General features: G+C 46.8%; 1 protein-coding gene and 2 pseudogenes across 3 annotated transcripts; 2 read left to right on the plus strand and 1 right to left on the minus strand.

The window, feature by feature from the left end:
* Positions 1-3823: 3823 nt before the first annotated feature.
* On the minus strand, positions 3824-4450 carry LOC308550984 (melanoma-associated antigen 10 pseudogene; annotated as a pseudogene). The gene has a single exon. The product of its transcript is annotated as a melanoma-associated antigen 10 pseudogene (transcript).
* Positions 4451-6238: 1788 nt separating this feature from the next.
* LOC308550985 (melanoma-associated antigen 10 pseudogene) lies at positions 6239-6865 on the plus strand (annotated as a pseudogene). The gene has a single exon. The product of its transcript is annotated as a melanoma-associated antigen 10 pseudogene (transcript).
* Positions 6866-14693: 7828 nt separating this feature from the next.
* On the plus strand, positions 14694-15994 carry LOC308550986 (heat shock transcription factor, X-linked member 3-like; the record flags this gene model as incomplete). The annotated part of the gene is made up of 2 exons (XM_081125387.1): positions 14694-15152; positions 15524-15994. The coding sequence occupies 2 exons, from the start codon at positions 14694-14696 to the stop codon at positions 15992-15994; spliced, it is 930 nt and encodes a 309-aa protein (XP_080981513.1).
* Positions 15995-23379: the final 7385 nt, after the last annotated feature.

Below are 23379 nucleotides of genomic sequence, written 5' to 3' on the forward strand. Positions count from 1 at the left end.
TTGCCCCTGATTCTATCTTGTGGATGTCCACTGACATCACATCTTATATCCGGCCACCAGCCCACCCCTATCCCTATGCCCACCGCTAGCTCAGGGGCCCAAAACAGGCTGAGACCTGGGAGTAATTACCTGCTAACCAAGGTTTAAGAACAGCTGCCAGGCATAGTTTCCACAGAGGAGGGTAGGTGAGAGCCAGGCAGTAGGTCAGCCCCTTGCCCAGGAGGCTGGAGTTCAGAGCAGACTATACCCTAGTTGGGAAACGGCAGCTTCTCAAGGGAGCAGGACCATGACTGAGACCTGTCACACCAGTCACTCATGGAGTAGGCTCAGGGCATCTAGAGAATGTGAGAATATTCCTGCTGATGGGTAGTAGAGCTCCTGTGTGCTCTGCCCCACCTTGATCAGGACTGGCTAGACACTTGGGTGGTGTGCACTTGTACAGAGCTTCTATACAGTATGCTGCACTCTGAAAAAGCCTTCCTGAAGGGCCTGGAGGATGCTTGGGACATCCCACTTGCTACTATCCTCAAGTTCATAACCTCCCTGGGCAAACAGTGTCCAACACCAGTCAGTTTCTTCCAAGAAAGAACACTCAAAGTCTCTGCTTCAGTTCTGCAGTGCCCCACAAGGTTCTAGTCCTGCGACTTCTCCCAAGGGCACTCATTTTCAGGATGTTCTCCAGGACTGAAGCTCATCTCCTGCTGCATCTGCCATGAAGATCCTCCGCAGGCCATCCCAGGGCAATTCAGGTGGGATCTGGCAGGTCTCCTCCCTACAACTCTTCAGGAACTGCTGAACCTCTTCACAGCTTGCACCTTGGGACCCCAAAGCCTGCATCTATCCAGGTCTTTTTTAAATCCTCACTTGACTCTGGGGATGTCTGGGGCCTAGGGGAGCATCCTGGTGACTACTCCTGCCATCTGCTAAACCTTTCATCTGCCCAAATTGCCTGTTTGGAACACCAAGGTACCAGCTGGTTTTGTGGGTGACTGACAAGGCACCCCTTCCGCCCTCTGTGCCTCAGCCTCAGATAACAGCACCCCATAATCACCTGAACAAGGCCATCACTTTAATCAAGCATTTGGGAATTACAAAGGGAATTATTTGAAAATATTTTTTAGTCACAGTGATTAGTCACATGTTCTCAAGGCAATAATTATTATTTATCAATCACTAAGGGACTCATGAAGAAAATACATCACTTCCTTCCAGCTTTGCCTGAACCACACTGTGCTAAAAGTAGATGCTCTTCTGAGGGCTGTCATGTGAAGATAATTGTACATGTACATCATAAATGGGGACTGAGCGGTTGTCTGTGGGGACACAGGCAGAGCAAAGCCCCAAGCTGTGCAAACTGGGGCGAGGGTGGAGAGAAAATGGGTTGTGTGGGCAGCAGTGGAGATGGGGGCAATGGGCTGGGCCCCAGAAGGAGGACACCACCATTCCAACAGGGCCAGCTGGCTGCTGGCTTCCTTATCATGACTAATTACAGCACTGAGGGGAATGATGGGAACAGCTCAGGGGCCTAGGGGTGCAGGAGGAATGAAGGAATTGCTGCAGCCAGCTTCCAGTGGGCCAGCTCCTCTTTTGAACACCCTCACCCTTGCCCAAGTCCTTAAAGGCACACAATCTGGCATCTCATGTCTCAGGGGAAATGTACATGACTTAAGTCCTTGGGTGAGCAAACAGAGTGCTTTGTGTCTGCATTCTCAGAGCTTGAGAATGAATCCACGGACCCTGTGCCGCCTTCTATAGAAATGGCTGTGACAAGCAGTGCTTCTGCTCAACATTCAGTGGCAAAGGGTCATCATGCAATACTCCCTAAGTACAAGAGGACTTGCAATGTCCCCATTCATTCAGGGAAGGGGAAGACAAGGTGAAGATGAACACTTGACATCTCTCAATCGACAGTTGCATAGTAGAAGCTCCAAAATGCTATAATCTGTTGTGACAAAATTCCCTGCCTTTCTGGGAGGACTTTCCCAGAAAATCATCTCCCTAGAATTTCTCCACCTTTTCCCAGTGCCCCATACTGTGTAGCAGGCATTTCAAATCCAAACTCACATCTAATTTTCAAAACATTCTATACATTTCAGAAGGAGGCATCACACTCTTCACTCCAGGGCACATTTCTGCACTTACCATGGCACTAGTCCCTCAAAACTCATGGGGCTGTGAATTTTCTCCTTGCTTCCCATGCAAGGTCACAATATTCACCTGTGAGTCCCGGCTGCCTTCCACATTTCTGAGCATGCATGAACAAGGAAACTGGTGTATATTGGGCCTACAGTAGTTAGTAGTTATTTCTGGTATAATTTTGACCCCAGGCCCTACCATTCTCTCCTCTGAAAATGTGTTTCTCTGATCAAAGATCTTGAAGCTCAATTGGGAACTAAATAGGAAATCAGCCCAAATATCTGCTTGGTGAAATTCCCTCCTAGAAGACAGATTATTCTTCTTGGGTGTGGACTATGAACAACAGGATGCAACTTACCTAAAGCCCCCAGAATTTGAGTCCAAGAACAACTGCATTCCTCTTTGCAGCTATCCTTCCATTAAAACCACATATTGTCCTTCATTTCATCTCACTAATATCTAGTGCTTGTTTACAGTTGGCCAAGGTAAACTAAAGGTAACTAATAAATTGTCAATTCAATGGAGTCAGCCATGGCTTTCCCAGGCCAGGGAGAAGAGTGCCTGTCCAGTAACTTAGGGGCATTGTTTCAAGGAGCAAAACCCTTATTTCTCAGGAAACTCTTGCCGATAATGGGGATAAAACACCTATCACTTCACTGTCTTATCCTGCAATGTGACTGAAACACAGGACAGACACCTTCTCTTCCTTACTGGAGTGGACTTTTCTCTCTGGTTTATCCATGATCCAAAATGAACTTCAGAGCAATTCTCGATTTCAGACATTCACTTGCAAGATGCACCATCTGCAAAGTCGGGCCACTGATACCACCCAGCTTCATTGCAATCAACCCCCAAAGAAGGAATCACAGTTTCCCAAAACCCCAAACCTCCCTGGCTCAGATCATGTACATTTGACTGCGCCCCTGGAGCTCCACCCCCCCTTCTTTTACTTGTTCTGTAGGACTTAGGGGACACCTCAACACCTTCTTTATATGAATGTGGCTCCCACACTGTCATTCTGTGGGTGGGTACATCCTGCTTATGTTAGTGTCCACGCTACTAACACAGGGCCTTCCAGAGGAAAGAGGCTCAGTGAATGTCTAGGGAATAAATGAACCACTGAGCAGGGGTCATCTTTATTCAGATGAAATGCCTCCACTTTCTTGAATGAACCAAGCAAATCCAAGGATACTTACATAATTTATCTCATAGAATGACAGACGAGAAGGGATGTTTCTTGACCCCATTGATTGTACTGCTGAGTTCTTTCACATTTCCAAGGAAATCCTGTCCTAATGCCATGTTATCTAGTTCAGAATCACAAACCAAGCTGAAAGATGTCCCAATTTCTTTCACACAGTAGCAAAACTCTTACTCTTGACCCGGGTAATGCAAATACATGTATGCTCAATGTCATTCACAAACTTAGATGCTGAGGCTTATGAAAACTTCTATGAAAAGGAACAGCATTTGAAAAATTCCTACAGAAAACAAGAATAAATTTCCAAATCATCACAGAAGCCCAAAGATGCAGCAGCCCATATTCCCCCAACTCACCCTGGGCCTCACTATCTAGAACACTGTCTGCTCTCTCCTCAAACACAGAGTGGAAAATGGGCCTCACTTCATGCCCAGCAAATGAAGCTGATGAACATGAGCCTGAAATGTGCCTGGATGCAACTATGGCTCAGGCATAGTGGTCCTCATTGCACTCAGGCCCTTCAGGCAAGGATGGGAGGAACCTGGGATCCCTGTCATTAACCTGAAGCAAAAACTTGAGGTCTTTCAACATGGTGGTCTCGGCGTGGCCCCTGGGACCCCACAGGAACTCATAAAATGCAAGATCACTATTGGGCACCTGCCCATACACCAGGTACTGTTCCTGCACCCAAACTTTGGTGGTGAGCTCCCTGGGCTCCCCGTAGAACCAATCCTCCTTCCTGTCATGCATCCCTATGACATTCAGTGCTCGCCAGACTTTCTCTTCAAGGGCACAATCACCCTTTGCAGCAATCACCCACAGAAGTGTGACCAGGGGGCCAGTGTTGGGAAATCTGTGCCCATCGCTCACTATCCCATCATAGGTGAGGCCCAAGGACGTAGGTGGGGTGGTGACCAGGACATAGGTGTGGTCACTGGGGTCTACTTCGTTCACATCAATGCCAAAGAGGACTTGCATGCACTCAGAGGCTGCGCTGAAGATCTTAGGGAAGTGGTCCTGGGACCCTTTGATGATGCTACTCAGCATTTCTGCCTTTGTGGTTGGCTCCCTGGCGCAATACTTCAGGAGCAGGAACTCCACCATTTCTGTCATCTTCAAACGCAGAGCTTTTCTGAGCAAGGAATGGGCATCATCTTCCAGGACCCCCTGAGTTCTTGGCCCTTCCTCATGTTGGCTGCTGGCGCCCTCATCTTCAGATTGGCTCCAGTGGCTGCCATGGCATGGGGTGGGGGGCAGGTACCTTGAGAGCTCTGGGGGGGATTTGGTGTCTCAGCAACAGACACCTCCTCTAAGCTGTCTAAAAACAGGACTGAGAGGGAGGAAGATACAGAGGAGAAAAGAAGCCAGCCTCCTCCTCCTCCTGCATAACCCAGAACAGTTCTGCCTCTACCAGGTGCTGGTTCTCCATTGGTTCCTGATGGTCTTCCTCAGGCTTGCAGAGCTCACTCATCTGATCTCGAGGCCTGATGACTTGTGGGCAATGGGGACCCATGGGCCAGGGGGAGAGAGGGAGTGTGAGGGGCCTCAGCTCGGAAATGCACCCTAGGCGGCTCTCACAAAGGAGACTTACAGGTCTTCCCCTTAGGGGTGCTCTCAGACCTCACAGGGGTCACTCCTGATCAGCCTGTCCTCTAGGAACCTGAAGTAGGAAGTGACATGAACGCTCAAGGTGCAGAAGGCACAGCCCAAGGTTCTGCCTTTTGCTGGCCTGAGGATAAACTCTCAGCAAATGAAGCTGATGAACATGAGCCAGGATAGATGGACCCAAAACTTCGGTCACTCCTTCTTGATCCCCTGGGAGGCTCTGGGCACGTGTGACCAGATATGGAGCCCCCTCACTTTCCTCTCTTCAGTGTCAGGGGTGTGTAGTCTTGTTCTGAGAGTTTATCCTCAGGCCAGCAAAAGGCAGGTGAGGGGCCAGGCCCTGGCAGGGGAAAGGTGAAGACCCTGAGTGCGCAAGGGGAGGGGGCACCTCCCACTCACAACAGAGGGGACCTCACAGAGTCCCGCCCCTGCTGTCAACACTGTGGTCCCAGGGCAGTGCTTGCTGTTTGCATGCTGAGGTGCCCCTTCGTTTCCTCTAGCAGGAGCTCCGCATTCCAAGAGGTGAAGGCCTTGGTCTGAGCTACATATTCTCAGGTCACAGAGCAGCGGAAGGCCAGGAGTGCCAGGAGTTAAGGTGAAGTGCCCACCATGAATATGTACCCAGAGTCTACCCCACCCAGGTCAAAGGGGACCCCACATTGCCCAACACCTCCACACCCTACCATCAGCCATGGAACCTTGGGCTGTGCCTTCTGCACCTTGAGCGTTCATGTCACTTCCTACTTCAGGTTCCTAGAGGACAGGCTGATCAGGAGTGACCCCTGTGAGGTCTGAGAGCACCCCTAAGGGGAAGACCTGTAAGTCTCCTTTGTGAGAGCCGCCTAGGGTGCATTTCCGAGCTGAGGCCCCTCACACTCCCTCTCTCCCCCTGGCCCATGGGTCCCCATTGCCCACAAGTCATCAGGCCTCGAGATCAGATGAGTGAGCTCTGCAAGCCTGAGGAAGACCATCAGGAACCAATGGAGAACCAGCACCTGGTAGAGGCAGAACTGTTCTGGGTTATGCAGGAGGAGGAGGAGGCTGGCTTCTTTTCTCCTCTGTATCTTCCTCCCTCTCAGTCCTGTTTTTAGACAGCTTAGAGGAGGTGTCTGTTGCTGAGACACCAAATCCCCCCCAGAGCTCTCAAGGTACCTGCCCCCCACCCCATGCCATGGCAGCCACTGGAGCCAATCTGAAGATGAGGGCTCCAGCAGCCAACATGAGGAAGGGCCAAGAACTCAGGGGGTCCTGGAAGATGATGCCCATTCCTTGCTCAGAAAAGCTCTGCGTTTGAAGATGACAGAAATGGTGGAGTTCCTGCTCCTGAAGTATTGCGCCAGGGAGCCAACCACAAAGGCAGAAATGCTGAGTAGCATCATCAAAGGGTCCCAGGACCACTTCCCTAAGATCTTCAGCGCAGCCTCTGAGTGCATGCAAGTCCTCTTTGGCATTGATGTGAACGAAGTAGACCCCAGTGACCACACCTATGTCCTGGTCACCACCCCACCTACGTCCTTGGGCCTCACCTATGATGGGATAGTGAGCGATGGGCACAGATTTCCCAACACTGGCCCCCTGGTCACACTTCTGTGGGTGATTGCTGCAAAGGGTGATTGTGCCCTTGAAGAGAAAGTCTGGCGAGCACTGAATGTCATAGGGATGCATGACAGGAAGGAGGATTGGTTCTACGGGGAGCCCAGGGAGCTCACCACCAAAGTTTGGGTGCAGGAACAGTACCTGGTGTATGGGCAGGTGCCCAATAGTGATCTTGCATTTTATGAGTTCCTGTGGGGTCCCAGGGGCCACGCCGAGACCACCATGTTGAAAGACCTCAAGTTTTTGCTTCAGGTTAATGACAGGGATCCCAGGTTCCTCCCATCCTTGCCTGAAGGGCCTGAGTGCAATGAGGACCACTATGCCTGAGCCATAGTTGCATCCAGGCACATTTCAGGCTCATGTTCATCAGCTTCATTTGCTGGGCATGAAGTGAGGCCCATTTTCCACTCTGTGTTTGAGGAGAGAGCAGACAGTGTTCTAGATAGTGAGGCCCAGGGTGAGTTGGGGGAATATGGGCTGCTGCATCTTTGGGCTTCTGTGATGATTTGGAAATTTATTCTTGTTTTCTGTAGGAATTTTTCAAATGCTGTTCCTTTTCATAGAAGTTTTCATAAGCCTCAGCATCTAAGTTTGTGAATGACATTGAGCATACATGTATTTGCATTACCCGGGTCAAGAGTAAGAGTTTTGCTACTGTGTGAAAGAAATTGGGACATCTTTCAGCTTGGTTTGTGATTCTGAACTAGATAACATGGCATTAGGACAGGATTTCCTTGGAAATGTGAAAGAACTCAGCAGTACAATCAATGGGGTCAAGAAACATCCCTTCTCGTCTGTCATTCTATGAGATAAATTATGTAAGTATCCTTGGATTTGCTTGGTTCATTCAAGAAAGTGGAGGCATTTCATCTGAATAAAGATGACCCCTGCTCAGTGGTTCATTTATTCCCTAGACATTCACTGAGCCTCTTTCCTCTGGAAGGCCCTGTGTTAGTAGCGTGGACACTAACATAAGCAGGATGTACCCACCCACAGAATGACAGTGTGGGAGCCACATTCATATAAAGAAGGTGTTGAGGTGTCCCCTAAGTCCTACAGAACAAGTAAAAGAAGGGGGGGTGGAGCTCCAGGGGCGCAGTCAAATGTACATGATCTGAGCCAGGGAGGTTTGGGGTTTTGGGAAACTGTGATTCCTTCTTTGGGGGTTGATTGCAATGAAGCTGGTGTCAGCAGCATATGGTGTGTCTTGGGTGTGAGAGCAAAGTCTGAAATGGAAAATTGTCCTGAGAAGTTCCCTTTGGATCATGGATATACCAGAGGGAAATCTCCGCCTGTTTAGGAAGGGTGGTTTCCTGCATGCCATGTCAGTGCCAGTTGGACAATATGCCCATCATCTGCACGGATTTCTGCAGAAATATGGTTACTGGGCCATGAGTAATATGATCAACACTCTTCTCCTGGCCTGGGAGAGCCAGAGCCCACAACAGAATTAGGTTTGAATGTTAATAATCTTGAGTGTAATTTTGCCCATTATTATCAAGGGCCAGGTTTTGGGTAGGGGTGAGATGAATAAAAGCATTTGTTTGCATGAAAGAGTAGCTTTGATGGAGGGAAATAGTTGTTCCTACACTCTTTTTAGATCAGCTTTGTGTTGTGTCCAGCTGGGAAGGCTCCCCTACACCTGAATTTGAGCATACATCTTTGAATTGGGAAGATTTATTGAGTTTTATTTGTGGAACATCCTTTTTGGCCGATTGGGTGTTCTATGCCCTACTGAGCTGCATATTCTCTAATATGACCCGGATAGTAACTAATCATGGTGCCAGAAGAGAGAGTGGAAGGGTCTGAGATCAAAACAATATTAGAAATAACTGCCATTTATCACAGTTCCAATCTACACCAGGCACTGTGTAAGGTGCTTTACAAACACTCCATACATTCCCTGTCTTACAAAGCAAGGCTTATCAAACCCACCTTCTTCACAGAGGAAAAACCTGATGCTCATTGAGCCAGCTAATTTTCCCAGGATCAAATGGCTAGTAAGTGGCAGGGTGGAGACTGGACCCCTTGCCTGAATTTATCTAGAGTCCATTATATTTCCACCCTTCCCAACCCATGGCCCACCTTCTACCTTGCAATTCATTTCTCTTCTCAATACTATGCATGCCATCTCTCAGAAGACAAATAGTAGGATCCTGAGGCCCAGGCAATAAAAGCAGGCCTAAGGAAGGAAGGTGACAATGAGAGTCAAATGCATTTTGGGGATTGTTTGAGGTTTGTTGAGAGCTGACTCTGCTAGGTGCCGGCATTTCTGCCCTGCCCCAGCACTTTCCTGCATAACAGCACCTGTTCTCCCCCTGAGTGCCCTCCTGTCCATCTCTGGAACATTGTTTGCTGACCTGCTCATCACTGCTAACACCTCCTCTGAAGGTGGCCAGAATATCCTACCCTTGTCCTGACACAGAGGCTTCCTAATTCCTGCAGAAGTCTCCTGCTCTTCCATAGCTCACCCTGGATCCTGTCTGAGAGCAACAGACATTTATCATCTATTATCTATCTATCTATCTATCTATCTATCTATCTATCTATCTATCATCTAATCATCTATCTATCATCTATCTATCTATCATCTATCATCTATATCTATCTATCTATCATCTATCTATCATCTATCTATCTATCATCATCTATCTATCTATCTATCTATCATCTATCTATCTATCTATCTATCTATCTATCATCATCATCTATCTATATCTATCTATCATCTATCATCTATCATCATCTATCTATCTATTATCTATCTATCTATCATCTATCTATCTATCTATCTATCTAATCATCTATCTATCATCTATCATCTATATCTATCTATCTATCTATCTATCTATCTATCTATCTATCTATCATCATCTATCTATCATCTATCTATCATCATCATCTATCTATCTATCATCTATCTATCTATCTATCTATCTATCATCTATCATCATCTATATCTATCTATCTATCTATCTATCTATCATCTATCATCTATCATCATCTATCTATCTATTATCTATCTATCTATCATCTATCTATCATCTATCTATCTATCTATCTATCTATCTATCTATCTATCTATCTATCTATCTATCTATCATCTATCTATCATCTATCTATCATCTATCTATCTATCTATCTATCTATCTATCTATCTATCTATCTATCTATCTATCATCATCTATCTATCTATCATCTATCTATCTATCTATCTATATCTATCTATCTATCATCTATCTATTTTTCATCTATCTATCTATCATCTATCTATCTGTCATCTATCATCTATCTATCTATCTATCATCTATCTATCTATCTATCTATCATCTATCTATCTATATCATCTATCTATCATCATCTATCTATCTATCTATCATCTATCTATCTATCTATCATCTATCTATCTATCATCTATCTATCTATCTATCTATCTATCTATCTATCTATCTATCTATCATCTATCTATCTATATCATCTATCTATCATCATCTATCTATCTATCATCTATCTATCTATCTATCTATCTATCTATCTATCTATCTATCATCTATTATCTATCTATCTATCTATCTATCTATCTATCTATCTATCTATCATCTATCTATCTATCATCTATCTATCATCTATCATCTATCATCATCTATCTATCTATCTATCTATCATCTATCTATCTATCTATCTATCTATCTATCTATCTATCTATCTATCATCTATCATCATCTATCATCTATCATCTATCTATCTATCATCTATCTATCTATCATCTATCTATCTATCTATCTATCTATCTATCTATCTATCTATCTATCTATCTATCATCATCTATCATCTATCATCATCTATCTATCATCTATCATCTATCTATCTATCTATCTATCTATCTATCTATCTATCTATCATCTATCATCTTTCTATCATCTATCATCTATCTATATCATCTATCTGTCTAATCTATCATCTATCTACCTATCTATTTATCATCTATCATCTATCTATCTATCTATCTATCTATCTATCTATCTATCTATCATCTATCTATCATCATCTACCATCATCTATCTATCTATCTATCTATCTATCATCTATCATCTATCTATCTTTCATTTATCTATCTATCATTTATCTATCTGTCATCTATCATCTATCTATCATCTATCATTTTTCTATGAAGATGTAACTGTAAATAGCAATATACTTTTAAATTAAAAAATTTATTGCTGACATTATTACAGATGTCCCCATTTTCCCCTCTTTTGCCCCTCTCCGCCCAGCATCCACCCCCCTTCCCTCTGGCCATCACCACATTGTTGTCTGTGTCCATGGATTATGCATATATGCTCTTTAGCTAATCCCTTCACTTTCTTTCATCCAGTCCCCATCTTCCCCTCCCCTCTGACAGCTGTCAGAATGTTCCATGTCTTTATGCCTCTGTTTCTATTTTGTTCATCAGTTTATGTTGTTCATTAGATTCCACATATAAATGAAATTATATTGTATTTATCTTTCTCTAACTGGTTTATTTCACAGACCATAATAATCTCCAGGTCCATCCAGGCTGTCCCAAAAGGTAAGATTTCTTTCCTTTTTACAGTCACATCCTGTGCCGTTGTGTAAATGTACCACAGTTTTCTTATCCACTCTTCTACTGATGCGCATTTGCACTGTTACCAGCCCTTGGCTATTGTAAATAATGCTTCTATGAACATAGGGGTGCATATATTCTTTTGAATTGGTGTTTTGAGGTTCTAATTTTTTAGGGAAACTCATACTGTTTTCCACAGTTGCTGCACTACATTGCATTCCCACCAACAGTGGACTAAGGTTCCCTTCCCTTCACATCCTCACCAGTACTTGTTGTTTGTTGATTTATTGATGATAGCCAACCTGGCAGGTGTGAGGGGATATCTCATTGTGGTTTTAATTTGCATTTCTCTGCTAATTAGTGATGTTGAGCATTTTTTGATATGTCTATTGGCCATCTGTATGTCCTCTTTGGAGAAGTGTCTATTCAGGTCCTTTGCCCATTTTTCAATTGTATTGTTTGTCTTCCTGGTGTTGAGTTGTATAAGTTCTTTCTTTATATGTTTTGGAGATTAACCCCTTACCAGATGTATCATTGGAGAATGTGTTCTCCTGTGCAGTGGGTTCCCTTTTCATTTTGCTTTTATTATTTATTTATTTATTTATTTATTTATTTATTTATTTATTTATTATCTATTTTTATGGCTGTGCAAAAACTTTTTAGTGTGATGTAGTCCCATTTGCTTATTTTGTGCTGTATTTCTCTTGCCCTAGGAGACATATTGGCAAAAACATTGCTGAGAGATGGCTGAGGTTTTACTGCCTATGTTTTGTTCTACAATTTTATTGATTCATGACTTACATTTAAGTCTTTTACCCATTTTGAGTTTATTCTTGTGTATGGTGTAAGTTGGTGGTCTAGTTGCATATTTTGCATGTACCTGTCTAATTTTCACAACACCATTTATTGATGAGACCATCTTTACCCCATGGTATGCTCTTGCGTCCTTTGTCAAATATCAATTCATAATATAGACATGGATTGACTCCTGGGCTCTCTATTCTGTTCCATTGATCTTTATGCCTGTTCTTATGCCAGTACCAGGCTGTTTTTATTAGAATGGATTATAGTACAGTTTGATATAAGGTATTGGGATTCCTCCAAATATCAGGTATTTGTTCTTTCTCAAAAGGTCCTGAGTGTGGTGCCTAATAAAGAATGTTTGACAGGTGGCCACAGGACTCAGGGTTGAATTTCTGGGACTGAGCAGGCTTAGCGGGGAGAGGCCAGTTCCATATGCCTTTCTTTAACTCCAATGAAGTCAGCAGTGTGAATATTTCATCTCCAGAGTACAAGGTGAGCTTGATGTCATAAATTCTTCACCACAGTGGAACTTTGGTGGCTCTTGAATCAAAGAACATTAACAAATGGCCTTGACCCAAGAGCAAACAAAATGATCCAGTGTACCTATCTTCTGGAGTGACTCAAGAATGTCTAAAACATATTAAATAAATAATTTTTCCTTACAAAATGTCAGACTGTGGTTTCCAGAGCTTTCTCTCCAATTTCCCTCCCATAAAAAGGGCAAATCCCTTCAAATCAGTAATCAGCAGAGTCATGAGTTAGCAAAGGCCACAAAGAAACCTCATGCCCACCCTTTAAATAACTCTCTAAAGAAACAATACTTTGGTAAGCAACTGAAGGGAGCTGGCTGTTTAACCAGAGACACTAGGAGCCTCCTTCTGAAAAGCCACCAATTTTTACCCTCTAGGGCATGTCCTCCCAGAATAAACTGAGTTCTTGAATGAATGGTTTGTAAGCCTATCTTGAAACACAAAGACCATGGAATGAGCCCATATCTAGGCCTGGGGGATCAGTTAAAGATGCAGTCCTTAGGTTGAGGAGTACCTTGGGGAATTCTCCTCCTAACTGCATTGCACTTCCCTTTCAAAAACAAAGGATTGTCCCTCAAGGAGGACAAATGACCCCACTTTGTGGCAGAGCTGGGACAAGGACCTAAAACCTGTGCAGGTGGGGCCTTTCCATAGTACCACTCTATCTCCCTATACAGAGTGAGTGTTAAGACTAAAGTTGTCCACAACAGCTAGAGATCATAGATCACCAAAACCACTGTGGTATCCACTCCTCTATAGTGAAGATGGCTTGGATTTGGCTTTTGTCTCATCCCACACCCAGACTCTCATCTATGTTCAAGTATATATTTATGATTATCTTCATATTGGCTTCCTTCAGTCATGGCTAAACAAGTCCTAATTTTCCTTGGTAGAGAGTCCTGTTAAGTAGGGTCTTTGAAAACTATCTAGCCCAGGAGCAAACAAAATGATCCAATGTACCTATCTTCAAGGCAATGGCAGGAGAGGGACACACAAGTGGGGGTGTGGTGGGCTTCAGGCAAGGAGAACAGGGCTGGCATGAGAGTGAGTCAGTGGAATGCTTTGTTTCAATAGAGTTGAATATATGCTTAAACCTCAAATCAGCAATGAAAAGGGGAAGTACCAAAGGGGATCCAGTTTGGAAACGGGAGGCCAGAAATCTGAGAAAGCAAAAACCCACCCACCTCACTGAAGAAAGGAAATGGGGTATAGAGGAGGCCTCAAGGGAGGCTAATTTGAGAAGTCAAATGCGGATGTCCCAAAGTGAGCCCACCTTGGGTAGTGAGAAGCGTTCCTATGGAGAAGAAATGGAAACTAAAACCAATCTTGTTGTGATCTGAGAGGGGTGAGATTTGGGGACAAATGGAGATCAAGAGGGGACTCCCCAGCACAGTGGAGGGTGCAACTGTCCACTCACATGCCAACACTGTGGGCAACACAGTGTTGCTTTGAGTAGGTGCTTTGAGTAGCACCGAAGTTGAGGAACAAGAGGAATGCTCTCACCTGTGCTTGAGCACGGCCCTACTCTAGGGGCAACTTGTACCAGGGGTAAGAAAATAGGACCCTCTTTTTGTGGCCCATCTGAGCAGGACCCACCAACCAGCAGAAACAGCTGGAAGAGACCAAAGGAGGAAACTTGTTGTGGGGAGGTGGCATTGAAGAGGGAAGCTACCAACTGAAACTAGGCCAACCACTATCTTCTGGGAGGTACAGTCCCCTAGGGGCCCATCTGACCCAAGGAGTCTTGATGGTAGCCAAGTTAGGAGTAACCAGGGCCTTGCCCTTGAGCAATCAAAGAGGCCATCAACAGGCCTCTGCATTCTGTAAGAGTGGGAGTGGAGATAGGGTCATGACTTCTCAACACACTCAGTGCCTAGCAACAAGAAACAATGTGCCTGGCATCAGGTGCAAACCCTTTCTGGTATACTGAACCTCATTTTTCTGTACTTTCTGAAAAGACAGAAGCCGGGAGCCTTACACCTGTATACCCCACACACACTTGACCCGGGCCCACTCTCCAGAGCAGCTGTGAGCCAGCTTTGTGACATCACATGACCAATAAACAGGACTGTGATTTAAGCAGCTGGTTACCCCACAACCGAGACTCTAGAATTTTGAGGATAGTATATATTGGGATCCCTGCTGTGACCAAAGGCATTTCTGACCCCAGCATTCAGTGATAGGATCCTGGGTAACAAATGCTTTTTGATGTAGAGCTAGTCAGAATAACAGTGAGATGCCCAAAGCCAAGCTGGCCCCATCAGGGGATGGACAGCCAACAATCAGAGTCCAATCGGATACACCCTGGGATGGACCCCAGAGAGGCTTTGGAGAGGCATGGGGACCAAGTCAGGAGCCAAATCCAAGCCATCAAGAAAACCCACAACCACAGGATCCAAACCAAGGTGCATACAATGTGGAAGGAAACAACATTCTTCTTGGACTGTTCTTCCCAAGAAAGTTTTGGAGGATAGTGGAGGATGACACCTTCATGTCAGTGCACTGGAATGATCATGGAGATACCTTGATCATCGAGGAAGACCTTTTCCAGATGGAGGCTTTTTGCCGAAAGGACAAGCAGCAAATCTTTGAATCAGACAGCCTGAAGACTTTCATCTGCCTGCTGAACCTCCTTGGATTCAGCAAAATACACCCAAGTGACTCTTCAGTTTGCTCTCCAGGGAGCAAAGGGATGGTAAGATAGAAAGTCCTCCCATTTCCCACATTCTCTGTTACTTGAGCATCTTCCTAGTAGACTGAGAAGAACGATATACTGAAAGGGTTTCATTTCAGGGGATAACTCTTTTTCACATGAGACAGTATTTATCCAAAGATGAGAAAGTATAGATTTCCAAATGAAACTATAACCCCATTATATATAACCTGCAAGGATCACTAAAGACTCTGAGAGGCCAGTTAATGTGAAATAGATATGTTTTCTCCCAGAATGACTAAAATAATTACGTTTCTTTCAGATCTACAGAAACTGCAATTTACAGAGAGACAAGTTTTGGCTGGTCGAGAACATTAAGACAAAAGGCAACCTGATGACTCCCGCTTGTCCAGGGACAAGCAACACTTCCAAAGAGAAAGAAGAAGCTAGCCCTTACAAGAGACACTCTGCAAGAATTCACCACAAGGAAGTCACTAAAGAAGCTAAGGGAAAGGTCCAGAAAAAAGCCCAGAGGCACCCTGTCATTCAAGTTCTTGGGTCTGCAGTCCATGAGCAGTGCCATGAAAGTCCAGAGTCCAAGTGAAAAAGGTGGCTCAAGTGGAGAGGGCACATCTGGGAATGCCATGTCTTTGCCCATGGCTACTGCTGGAACCAATGACACAGGGGATTTGCTCACCAGCCCCCCAAATGACCCACTATATGGTTCGATGATGTATTTGTACAACACCTGTTATTCCATCCTGATGGCTGACCTTTCAGTCATGGCCCCACCCAAAGACCCTGAGGACAACGAGGAGGAAGAAAACTCCTCAGATAACAAGTGTTCACTCTGTGAGCAGTTCAAGGACAATGCAGGCCCCTAAGCTCACAAGTGACAGAAAACAATCACCACTTTGCAGCCACTAATCCATTTTGGCTTTAATAAAGAAAAGCAAAACTACATGGTAGTAAATAAACAATCCAATGAGGATTGTGTGTCCATGTTCTTCTGTTTCCATGCCACAGACCTCATCAGATGAGCCCGAGGAGGCTAGAAATTTTGACCCAAGACAGGCCTTTGTTCCCATTGTCCTCTTTCATTTTCACACACTCAGCCAAGGATCTGGAAAGGGAGTCCTGAGGTAAGGCCAGGAAGATCGGGTCCCTGGGCTCTGCCTGGCTCCTGACCTTGGGGAGATGACTTTACATTTGTCATGCATCTTGAAACAGGAGAGTCTTTCCTCATGGGTCTCTCTGTGATGCCAGGAAGTTCCTGATCAAGATCTGAGTGTCTCTAACCCAAATTCCAGGGGCCTCCAGGGAGACCCACCTAAAACTTGGACCACCCCATCTGGTAAGCAGTGTAAGACCATTCTAGTCAATGCCTGGGAGAAAGCCCATCATCCTCACATCTAACCACCATTAGGAACTCTGCTAGAAGGGACCTAAATAAATAAAAGATTGCCCACAAAGAAAAACAAAAACCTCTACTCAACACTTTCCCACCCAAGCTGTATTTCAGATTCTTTCTTTGGTCACTAAGTAGCTATGTGACATGTATAACGCTCAGCTTCATGACCCAAGGGACACTTTTACAAGAGACAAGAGTCACTTGCCAGGACAGACAGGTGGTTTGTTTCAAAGTCTGATGTCCCCTTCATGGTGAATGAAGCCATCCCTGGCTGGTCAGCCTCTGGCAATCATTCAGTGCCTGCTCATGGCCCTCCACAATGTCCCCTGGATGATGCTATGAGTTTAACCAGAACCAAGAGAGGGGAAAACCTGTAAGGGAGCCCCAAACACTAACCAGTTTTCTTAAAACATATTTCTTTGTACAACCCAGGAATGGGCAGGACCAAAATGAGTGACAGCACCAAGATATTTCATGGCAGCTTCCCCTTTTCCCTAAAAGTGAAAGTCCTCGATACTGTCAATGAGCCCAGAGAGGCATTTCATGAGGAAAGTCCCCTGCATCTGAGAGCAGAAATCTATTTACAAGAATAGCAGTGGTGGGTAGCTCTCTCTCCACAATGGTGCCAATTCAGCTTGAACCTAATTTCTACGTCTGGGGCATGATGGCCAGTTGATGGTCATGATTCAGCTGGTTTCTTGGTAACTTTCCTGTGAGGAGTCCTCTTGCCCCAAGGGGGTCAGGTGCTCTGGAATGTCTACCTGGAAAATAACCTTTCCCCCTTTCCTGGCTATGGACTCCAGTAACCATCTGAAAGTTTGAAAGTGCAGTCAGGTACTTCTGTTTGTTCAGCACAGCTTGATTTCCACTTCCACAATCTCATTGGGAGCTATATTTTCCAGGCACTGCAAAGTTTCCCCAATGTCAGCAAGCCCTGTGCACCAGAGAGAAGCATAGAGATGTTTTTCCTTCCATTAGCCAAGGCCTACCTGTAAGAGAAAACGATTATTCAAAGTTACAACCACTAGAGACTAAGCTGATTTCGCCAAACAGCAGAGTGAGCTGGGGCTCTCTGAATGAGCACTTCCAATGTGTCACACTGTGTTCAGGGAATTCTGGCTGAGGCCAGGGGAGAGGGAGAAATGAAGAGAACAGGGCCTGGTCCTCAACAACTCCACCCAGTAATGGGCACATCCCAGTCAGACTTCTGAGGGCAGCATGTACAGGTCAGAAGATCCCCAGAGGCTGTCGAGAACTCACAGTCAGGTCCCAAACACTTCACCAGGTGAAAGAAGCTGATGTGGGATCTCAACCACCGAGGGGTGAGGGAACTTGCTCAGGATGCCATTGGCAGTGGGGGTGGGCAGGTGTGTGAAGTCAGGCAGACAACCCGAATCTAGATGCCACATGACCCTCTCTGTGTGCTGTGTAGCCTCTTGTGGTCTGTCAAATGCACGTACACAGATAAACACACATGCCAACACACAGGCAACATCACATGCAGACATGGACCTGTTCCTGCTTCTCAGATCATCAAGGGGAACTGAGGCCTAGAGTGGACAAAAGGGTTCACCCAAGGTCGTAGAAACTTGGCCCACAGAACCCCAGCCCAGGGCCCTTTGCTGCCTCTTTGAGGGTGTGCTGCTTACAGAAACCACAGCCCCACCCCAACAGGTTCAAAAGAAAACAAGCCCCAAACCCTTGAGCAAGGTTCTGGGAGTACTCTTTGAGGGGTCTGAGCAGCCCAGGGTTATGGCCACTTGCCAGCGATCAGTGGAAATTCAGAAGCATGAATGTCAATAAGCATCATGCACCAGCCCTCCAAGCTCATGGCCTGTGGACTTGCCTCTCCCTAGTGTCCCCTGGGGGTTCTGGAATTACACTGCCAGGGATGGTGGGAGAGCACAGAATGTTGGTTCCTTCTTCTTATCACCACACAGTCAGTCAGCTGCCAGGTGCAAAGGAAAGAGCTGGTGATGCGGATGCCTCATTGGTCAGATGGAGTCTTTGGGGAGCTCAAGGAAGAAGGTGGAGAGAGCTACAGAAAGGCAGTCAGGACAGGGTGTCATCAGCTCTACAAAGGAGGTCACTGAAGCTAGGGGAGCACAGGGGAGGGAGGACCCTTTAGCTTCACACCCTGTGGGTGGGTTGTGGTCCTCTCCCAGCACAGACCATCCTAGGCTTTGTTTCTTCTCCCCATCCCCAATGACACCAACATTATCAGCTCCTTGGTTCTTTCACTCCAAAGTGCTGCAGGTCCGGAGTACCCTGGCCTCTCCCCTAGAGCTGCTGATTGTTAATGCTTTGAATCCAACCTCAGCTGGGCCCTGGGACACCATGCAATCTCAGACAATCCTGTCAGGTGTGTCCTCCTGAACCCTTTGGGTGCCACCCCCTTCCATCTCCTGGCTGCACCACTGCTATCCACTATCAGGAGATACCCCTGGCCCCCACTCGAGCCTAGAGAAATGAATAACAGGAGCAGGAACAACTAGCACCAGTACCCACACACCATCCCCACGCCAAGCCCTGGGATGGGCATGATTCACAGATCCTAGAATTCAATCCTCAAATAACTGGGTAGGGGCAGTGCCACTGTCACCTCATTCTACAGTTCAAAAGGTGGCACTGAGGGATGAATAGACAGACCACAATCACGAGGGCTCTGACTGCATCACCCCCTGTCCTTGCCTCCTTTCCTTGTACCTGGGGAAGGGGGCCTTTTCTCCTCATTGGAGGACAGAGCTGTGCAGTGGCAGGAGCAGAAACCTGAGAGAAAGACGGCCAGGTCATAGTACCTGGTGAAGCTCAGTCCCCATGGGGCTGTGAGTACCTGGCATCTAACAGGACAGTCGCAACTGGTGGATACCCATCATCATAATGGGTCCTGAGGCTTGGCTCTGCCCTCCACATGATCACCCCCACACTGGTTGTCTCTCCCATCCTGTCTTTAAAGGACATAAACATCACCTCAGCTATTATGTCCTCATGTTTATGAAAACACACCCACTCTCATAGAGAAGGCCTGGAGAAAGAAATTTGCCTTGTGTTCACTCCCTTCCCAACCCACTGTCCTGCCAGTCCCTGTGCCCAGCTCCTCTCCATGCCCTCCCTTCCTCTGGCTGGATCACCTTTTTTCATGTTCTGAACCCCACCCCTCTTGCTCACCTAAGTACCTTATCCATAAAGAAAAGGGCTTTGTAGAGGTAATCAAGTTAAAATGAGACCCTCATCCAACGACTGGTGCCCTCACCTAAAGGGGGGATTTACAGACAGACATGCACGCAGGAGAATACCTTGTGAAGATAAGGCCGAGATTTATAAACCAAGGGATGACAAAGCTTGACTGCAAACCACCAGAAGCTTGGGGACAGGGATAGACAGATTCTCTCTCAGTCTTCAGTAAAAGCCAACTAGGCCAACACCTTGATCTCTGACCTCCAGCCTCCGCAACTGTGAGACAAGACGTGTCTGTTGTCTAAGCCGCTGTGGTGATTTAATGTGATTATCTCGGCAAGTGACTACAGAGGCATAGCTCTTTCCCACACATCTTCACAGGACAGAGAATGATTTTGCCATCGACAGCCCATCAAGCACATTCCTTCATGTCTGTACATTTTCTTCAGGCCTATATTTTGCTGCCTGCATGCTATCTCACTGTCAGCTGCCCCAGGATTGACTGACTTTCCCCTACTGATGAAGAGTCACAGGTTGCTTTGCACTTTCTGCCACTATAAAGGATACTACCACAAACACTCGTTGACTGTAGACTTGTTAGGAGGAGGCTTGGGTCACATGCATGTACATCCGAGATGCTGATACATGCCAGCAAACAGCCTTCCACAGAAGATCACCAATGAATGCTCTGCCAACCATGGGCGAGGATGCCATTTCCTCATTCTCTTGTCAACCCTGAGCATCATCACTGTGCTTAACCTTTGCCCACCTCACGGGTCACCCTAGTCATTAGGTTTGGATTATTTATGATGGAGGCTGGGTGTCCCCCTGTGGCCTGACCATTTGTATTTGTTCTACTGGGGTATATGCCTAGTTTCTGCCATTGAGTTTCTTGGCCACAAAATCACAAGGAGACCTGAACTGCATGGGTGGCATTCCTAGGGAGAACTGAGGTAACTGTAAAGGCACGAAGGGGGCTGAGTGCCCTCCTGCTTCACGATGCAGAGTACCTGTTTTGTAGCCTGAGGAAGAAACACTCTTTCACTTGTCGCTGCTTCTTCACCTGCATGAGGACAAGGTGAATAATGAGACAAGGTCATTAGGGACAAGACAGCAATGTTGGCTAACATACCAGAACAGTCTTCTACTCAGCAAGGATGAGAAATCACCAGGACTGAGGAGGTTCCAACTGGTGGGAAACACACATGGTCCCTCACTCAGGGTTTGGTCTGCTAATCATTGCAGTGGCTCTCTCTTCCTCTACCTGGTCAGAGACCGTATGATGACCTAGCCAGCAGCACAGAAAACCATTTCCTCTAAGTGGGTCGTGTTCTTACAGCCCAGCAGACCCCGTAACCAGAGGGAGAAAAATCTCACCTTCCCTCACATCATCAAATGGGAAGGATTAGGGGACCCTACAGTCCCATTCCCCTCAATGTATTCCTGGGTAGGTCCCATTGGGAGGGGTGCCATGGGCAACCAGCTGAGTATCACACAGCCTAGGGTCTGGGTGAGGTTGTGAGAGCCTAAGGGCCAAGTAAGTAGAGGGGAGAACAGACCTGTGCATGTGGACTAGTACACTAGTTTCTATGAGCAGAGGCCACAGAGGCACACACAGACACTTACAAGGATGGTGGGCAAGTGATGGTAGCCAGTGGGGGAGACAGAAAAGTGCTGCCTGGTCTGAGGTGGGAGTGCTTCCAGCCCCACAGCACAGTAAACCCCATCCCTGAAGTACTATCCTTTGGAGGGTCCAGCAAGCCTGAAGCTGCATTGAGTGTCCTTGCTCCCTTCTGGTGACTCAGGTCTCCTGGCGTCACTGGCCGTGCAAGCCGTTATGGTCTGGGTTGACCCAGATGAGGCCACCACACAGGACAGTCCTCCGCCTCCCTGCAGCCCTGAGAGACTGCCAGTGCAGAGAAGACTGCCTTCCAGGCTCTGAGGAGGAGAGGGCTCTGGGACCAGGAGAGACCACAGAGCACCAGGGCGGCAACCTGGCTGCGCATCAGCTGTGTTGGGACCGTGGACAGGTGACTGGTGACCGGATGCAGCGGTGGTTAACCACCTCACACAGGCAGATACAAAAAACCCTTTTTTGCTGGCTTACAAAGGCACATACACACATACACACATAAGTAGCACACTCAGACACAGCAGCACGCATGCCTGGATTCTGCAAGCACGTAGCTGGCACGCAGATAAGCAGCCAGGCAGCGACTTAAACAATCAAGTAAGTATACACGTAGACATGCATTCAGGCCACGGTTGCTAGGAGACATTGATGGACTCACGGGACCCTGAGGCTCACAGGATGACCAAGGAAGGTTGGGGCCTCAAACCAGTGGCCAGAAAGGAAAGGACAAAAAAGGATGTGGGATGGGGAGGGGGAGGGGCATGGCTAGGCAAACCTAAGGGCTGGGCTTGGGTAGAAGGCGGAACTAGGGGAGGAGTATCTGGGTGTGACCTGTGGAAAGGCCAGGGGGAGTAGTTGGGGGTAGAACTGTGAGAAAGCTGGGGGAGGATCTGCGGGAGAGGTTGGAGAAGGCGGAGCTGTGGGGAAGCTAGGGAGGATGAGCTGGGGGGGGGGTGGAACCGTGAGGAGAGTGGGGCGGAGCTGGCAGGGATGTACCTTTGGGCACTGGGAACTGTGTGGCAGGTGGTTCAGGTGGCTTTGCCCACTCAATGGCCAAGGCCAGGCAGTGCCCCCCCTTTTTAATATCTTTATTAATTTCAGAGAGAGGAAGGGAGAGAGAGAGAGGGAGAGAGAGAGAGAAACATCAATGATAAGAGAATCATTGATCTGCTGCCTCCTGCATGCCCCTCACTGGGGATGGAGCCCGCAACAGGGCATGTGCCCTGACCAGGAATTGAACCAGGATCTCCTGGATCATAGGTCGATGCACAACTACTGAGCCACACAGCCCGGGCTAGGCAGTGCCCTTTTGATTACCATGACATCTGCCCTCAGTCTGTGCTGCACCCATAGGCATGAGTCAAAGTGGCAGTCCAGGTCCTCAATGACCTCAGAATGGACCCAGAGGTCCTGAGGGACAGGGAGGTCTCAGATGCCAGGACAACTAGACTGAGCCCTGCCCTTAAGGGCTGAACACCCAGGCCAGCTCTGCTTTCTGCGAGCTCCTCCACCCTCCCACCTACCCCACCCTGCCCCCTGGTAGTGCCAGTAGGGTCTTGAGGTAAGATCTTCATATTGCATTTTTTGTTGCAGGTGAGAAGAAAAATCCCCACTCTGTTTCCTGCTGCCCCTCAGAGATGACATGTCTCAAACAAAGCCATCTTCCCTATCAGCTGTTTCTTCTCGTCTAGCTCTCAGTTACGGGCTCAACTCTCTCAGTGCCACCACACTGGATCCCTCGTGTCCACTGACCCTTGCTCTTCCTCGCTTTTATGAGACCAAGTAAGTCCCATGTTCTTTCCTCTAAAATGCCTGATCAGAGTAAGTGCTACTCTTTCTCATCCCCACTGCTAACTCCCTGAGTTCAGGCTTCTTGCTCTGGTGCCAGTGCTATTACTGGAGTCTCCCCACAGGCCTGGACAACCTTGTCTTTCTTCCTCCAGTGGGTCTTCCAAGGTGCCATCAAACTTCACACCTGTCTTCATCGACCCCTGACTGGAAATCCTGTAGAGTTCTCTCTTATTTAAGCCCAAACACCTGGTGACCGT

Source organism: Miniopterus schreibersii (assembly GCF_964146895.1).
Source record: "Miniopterus schreibersii genome assembly, chromosome: X".
NCBI lineage: Eukaryota > Metazoa > Chordata > Mammalia > Chiroptera > Miniopteridae > Miniopterus > Miniopterus schreibersii.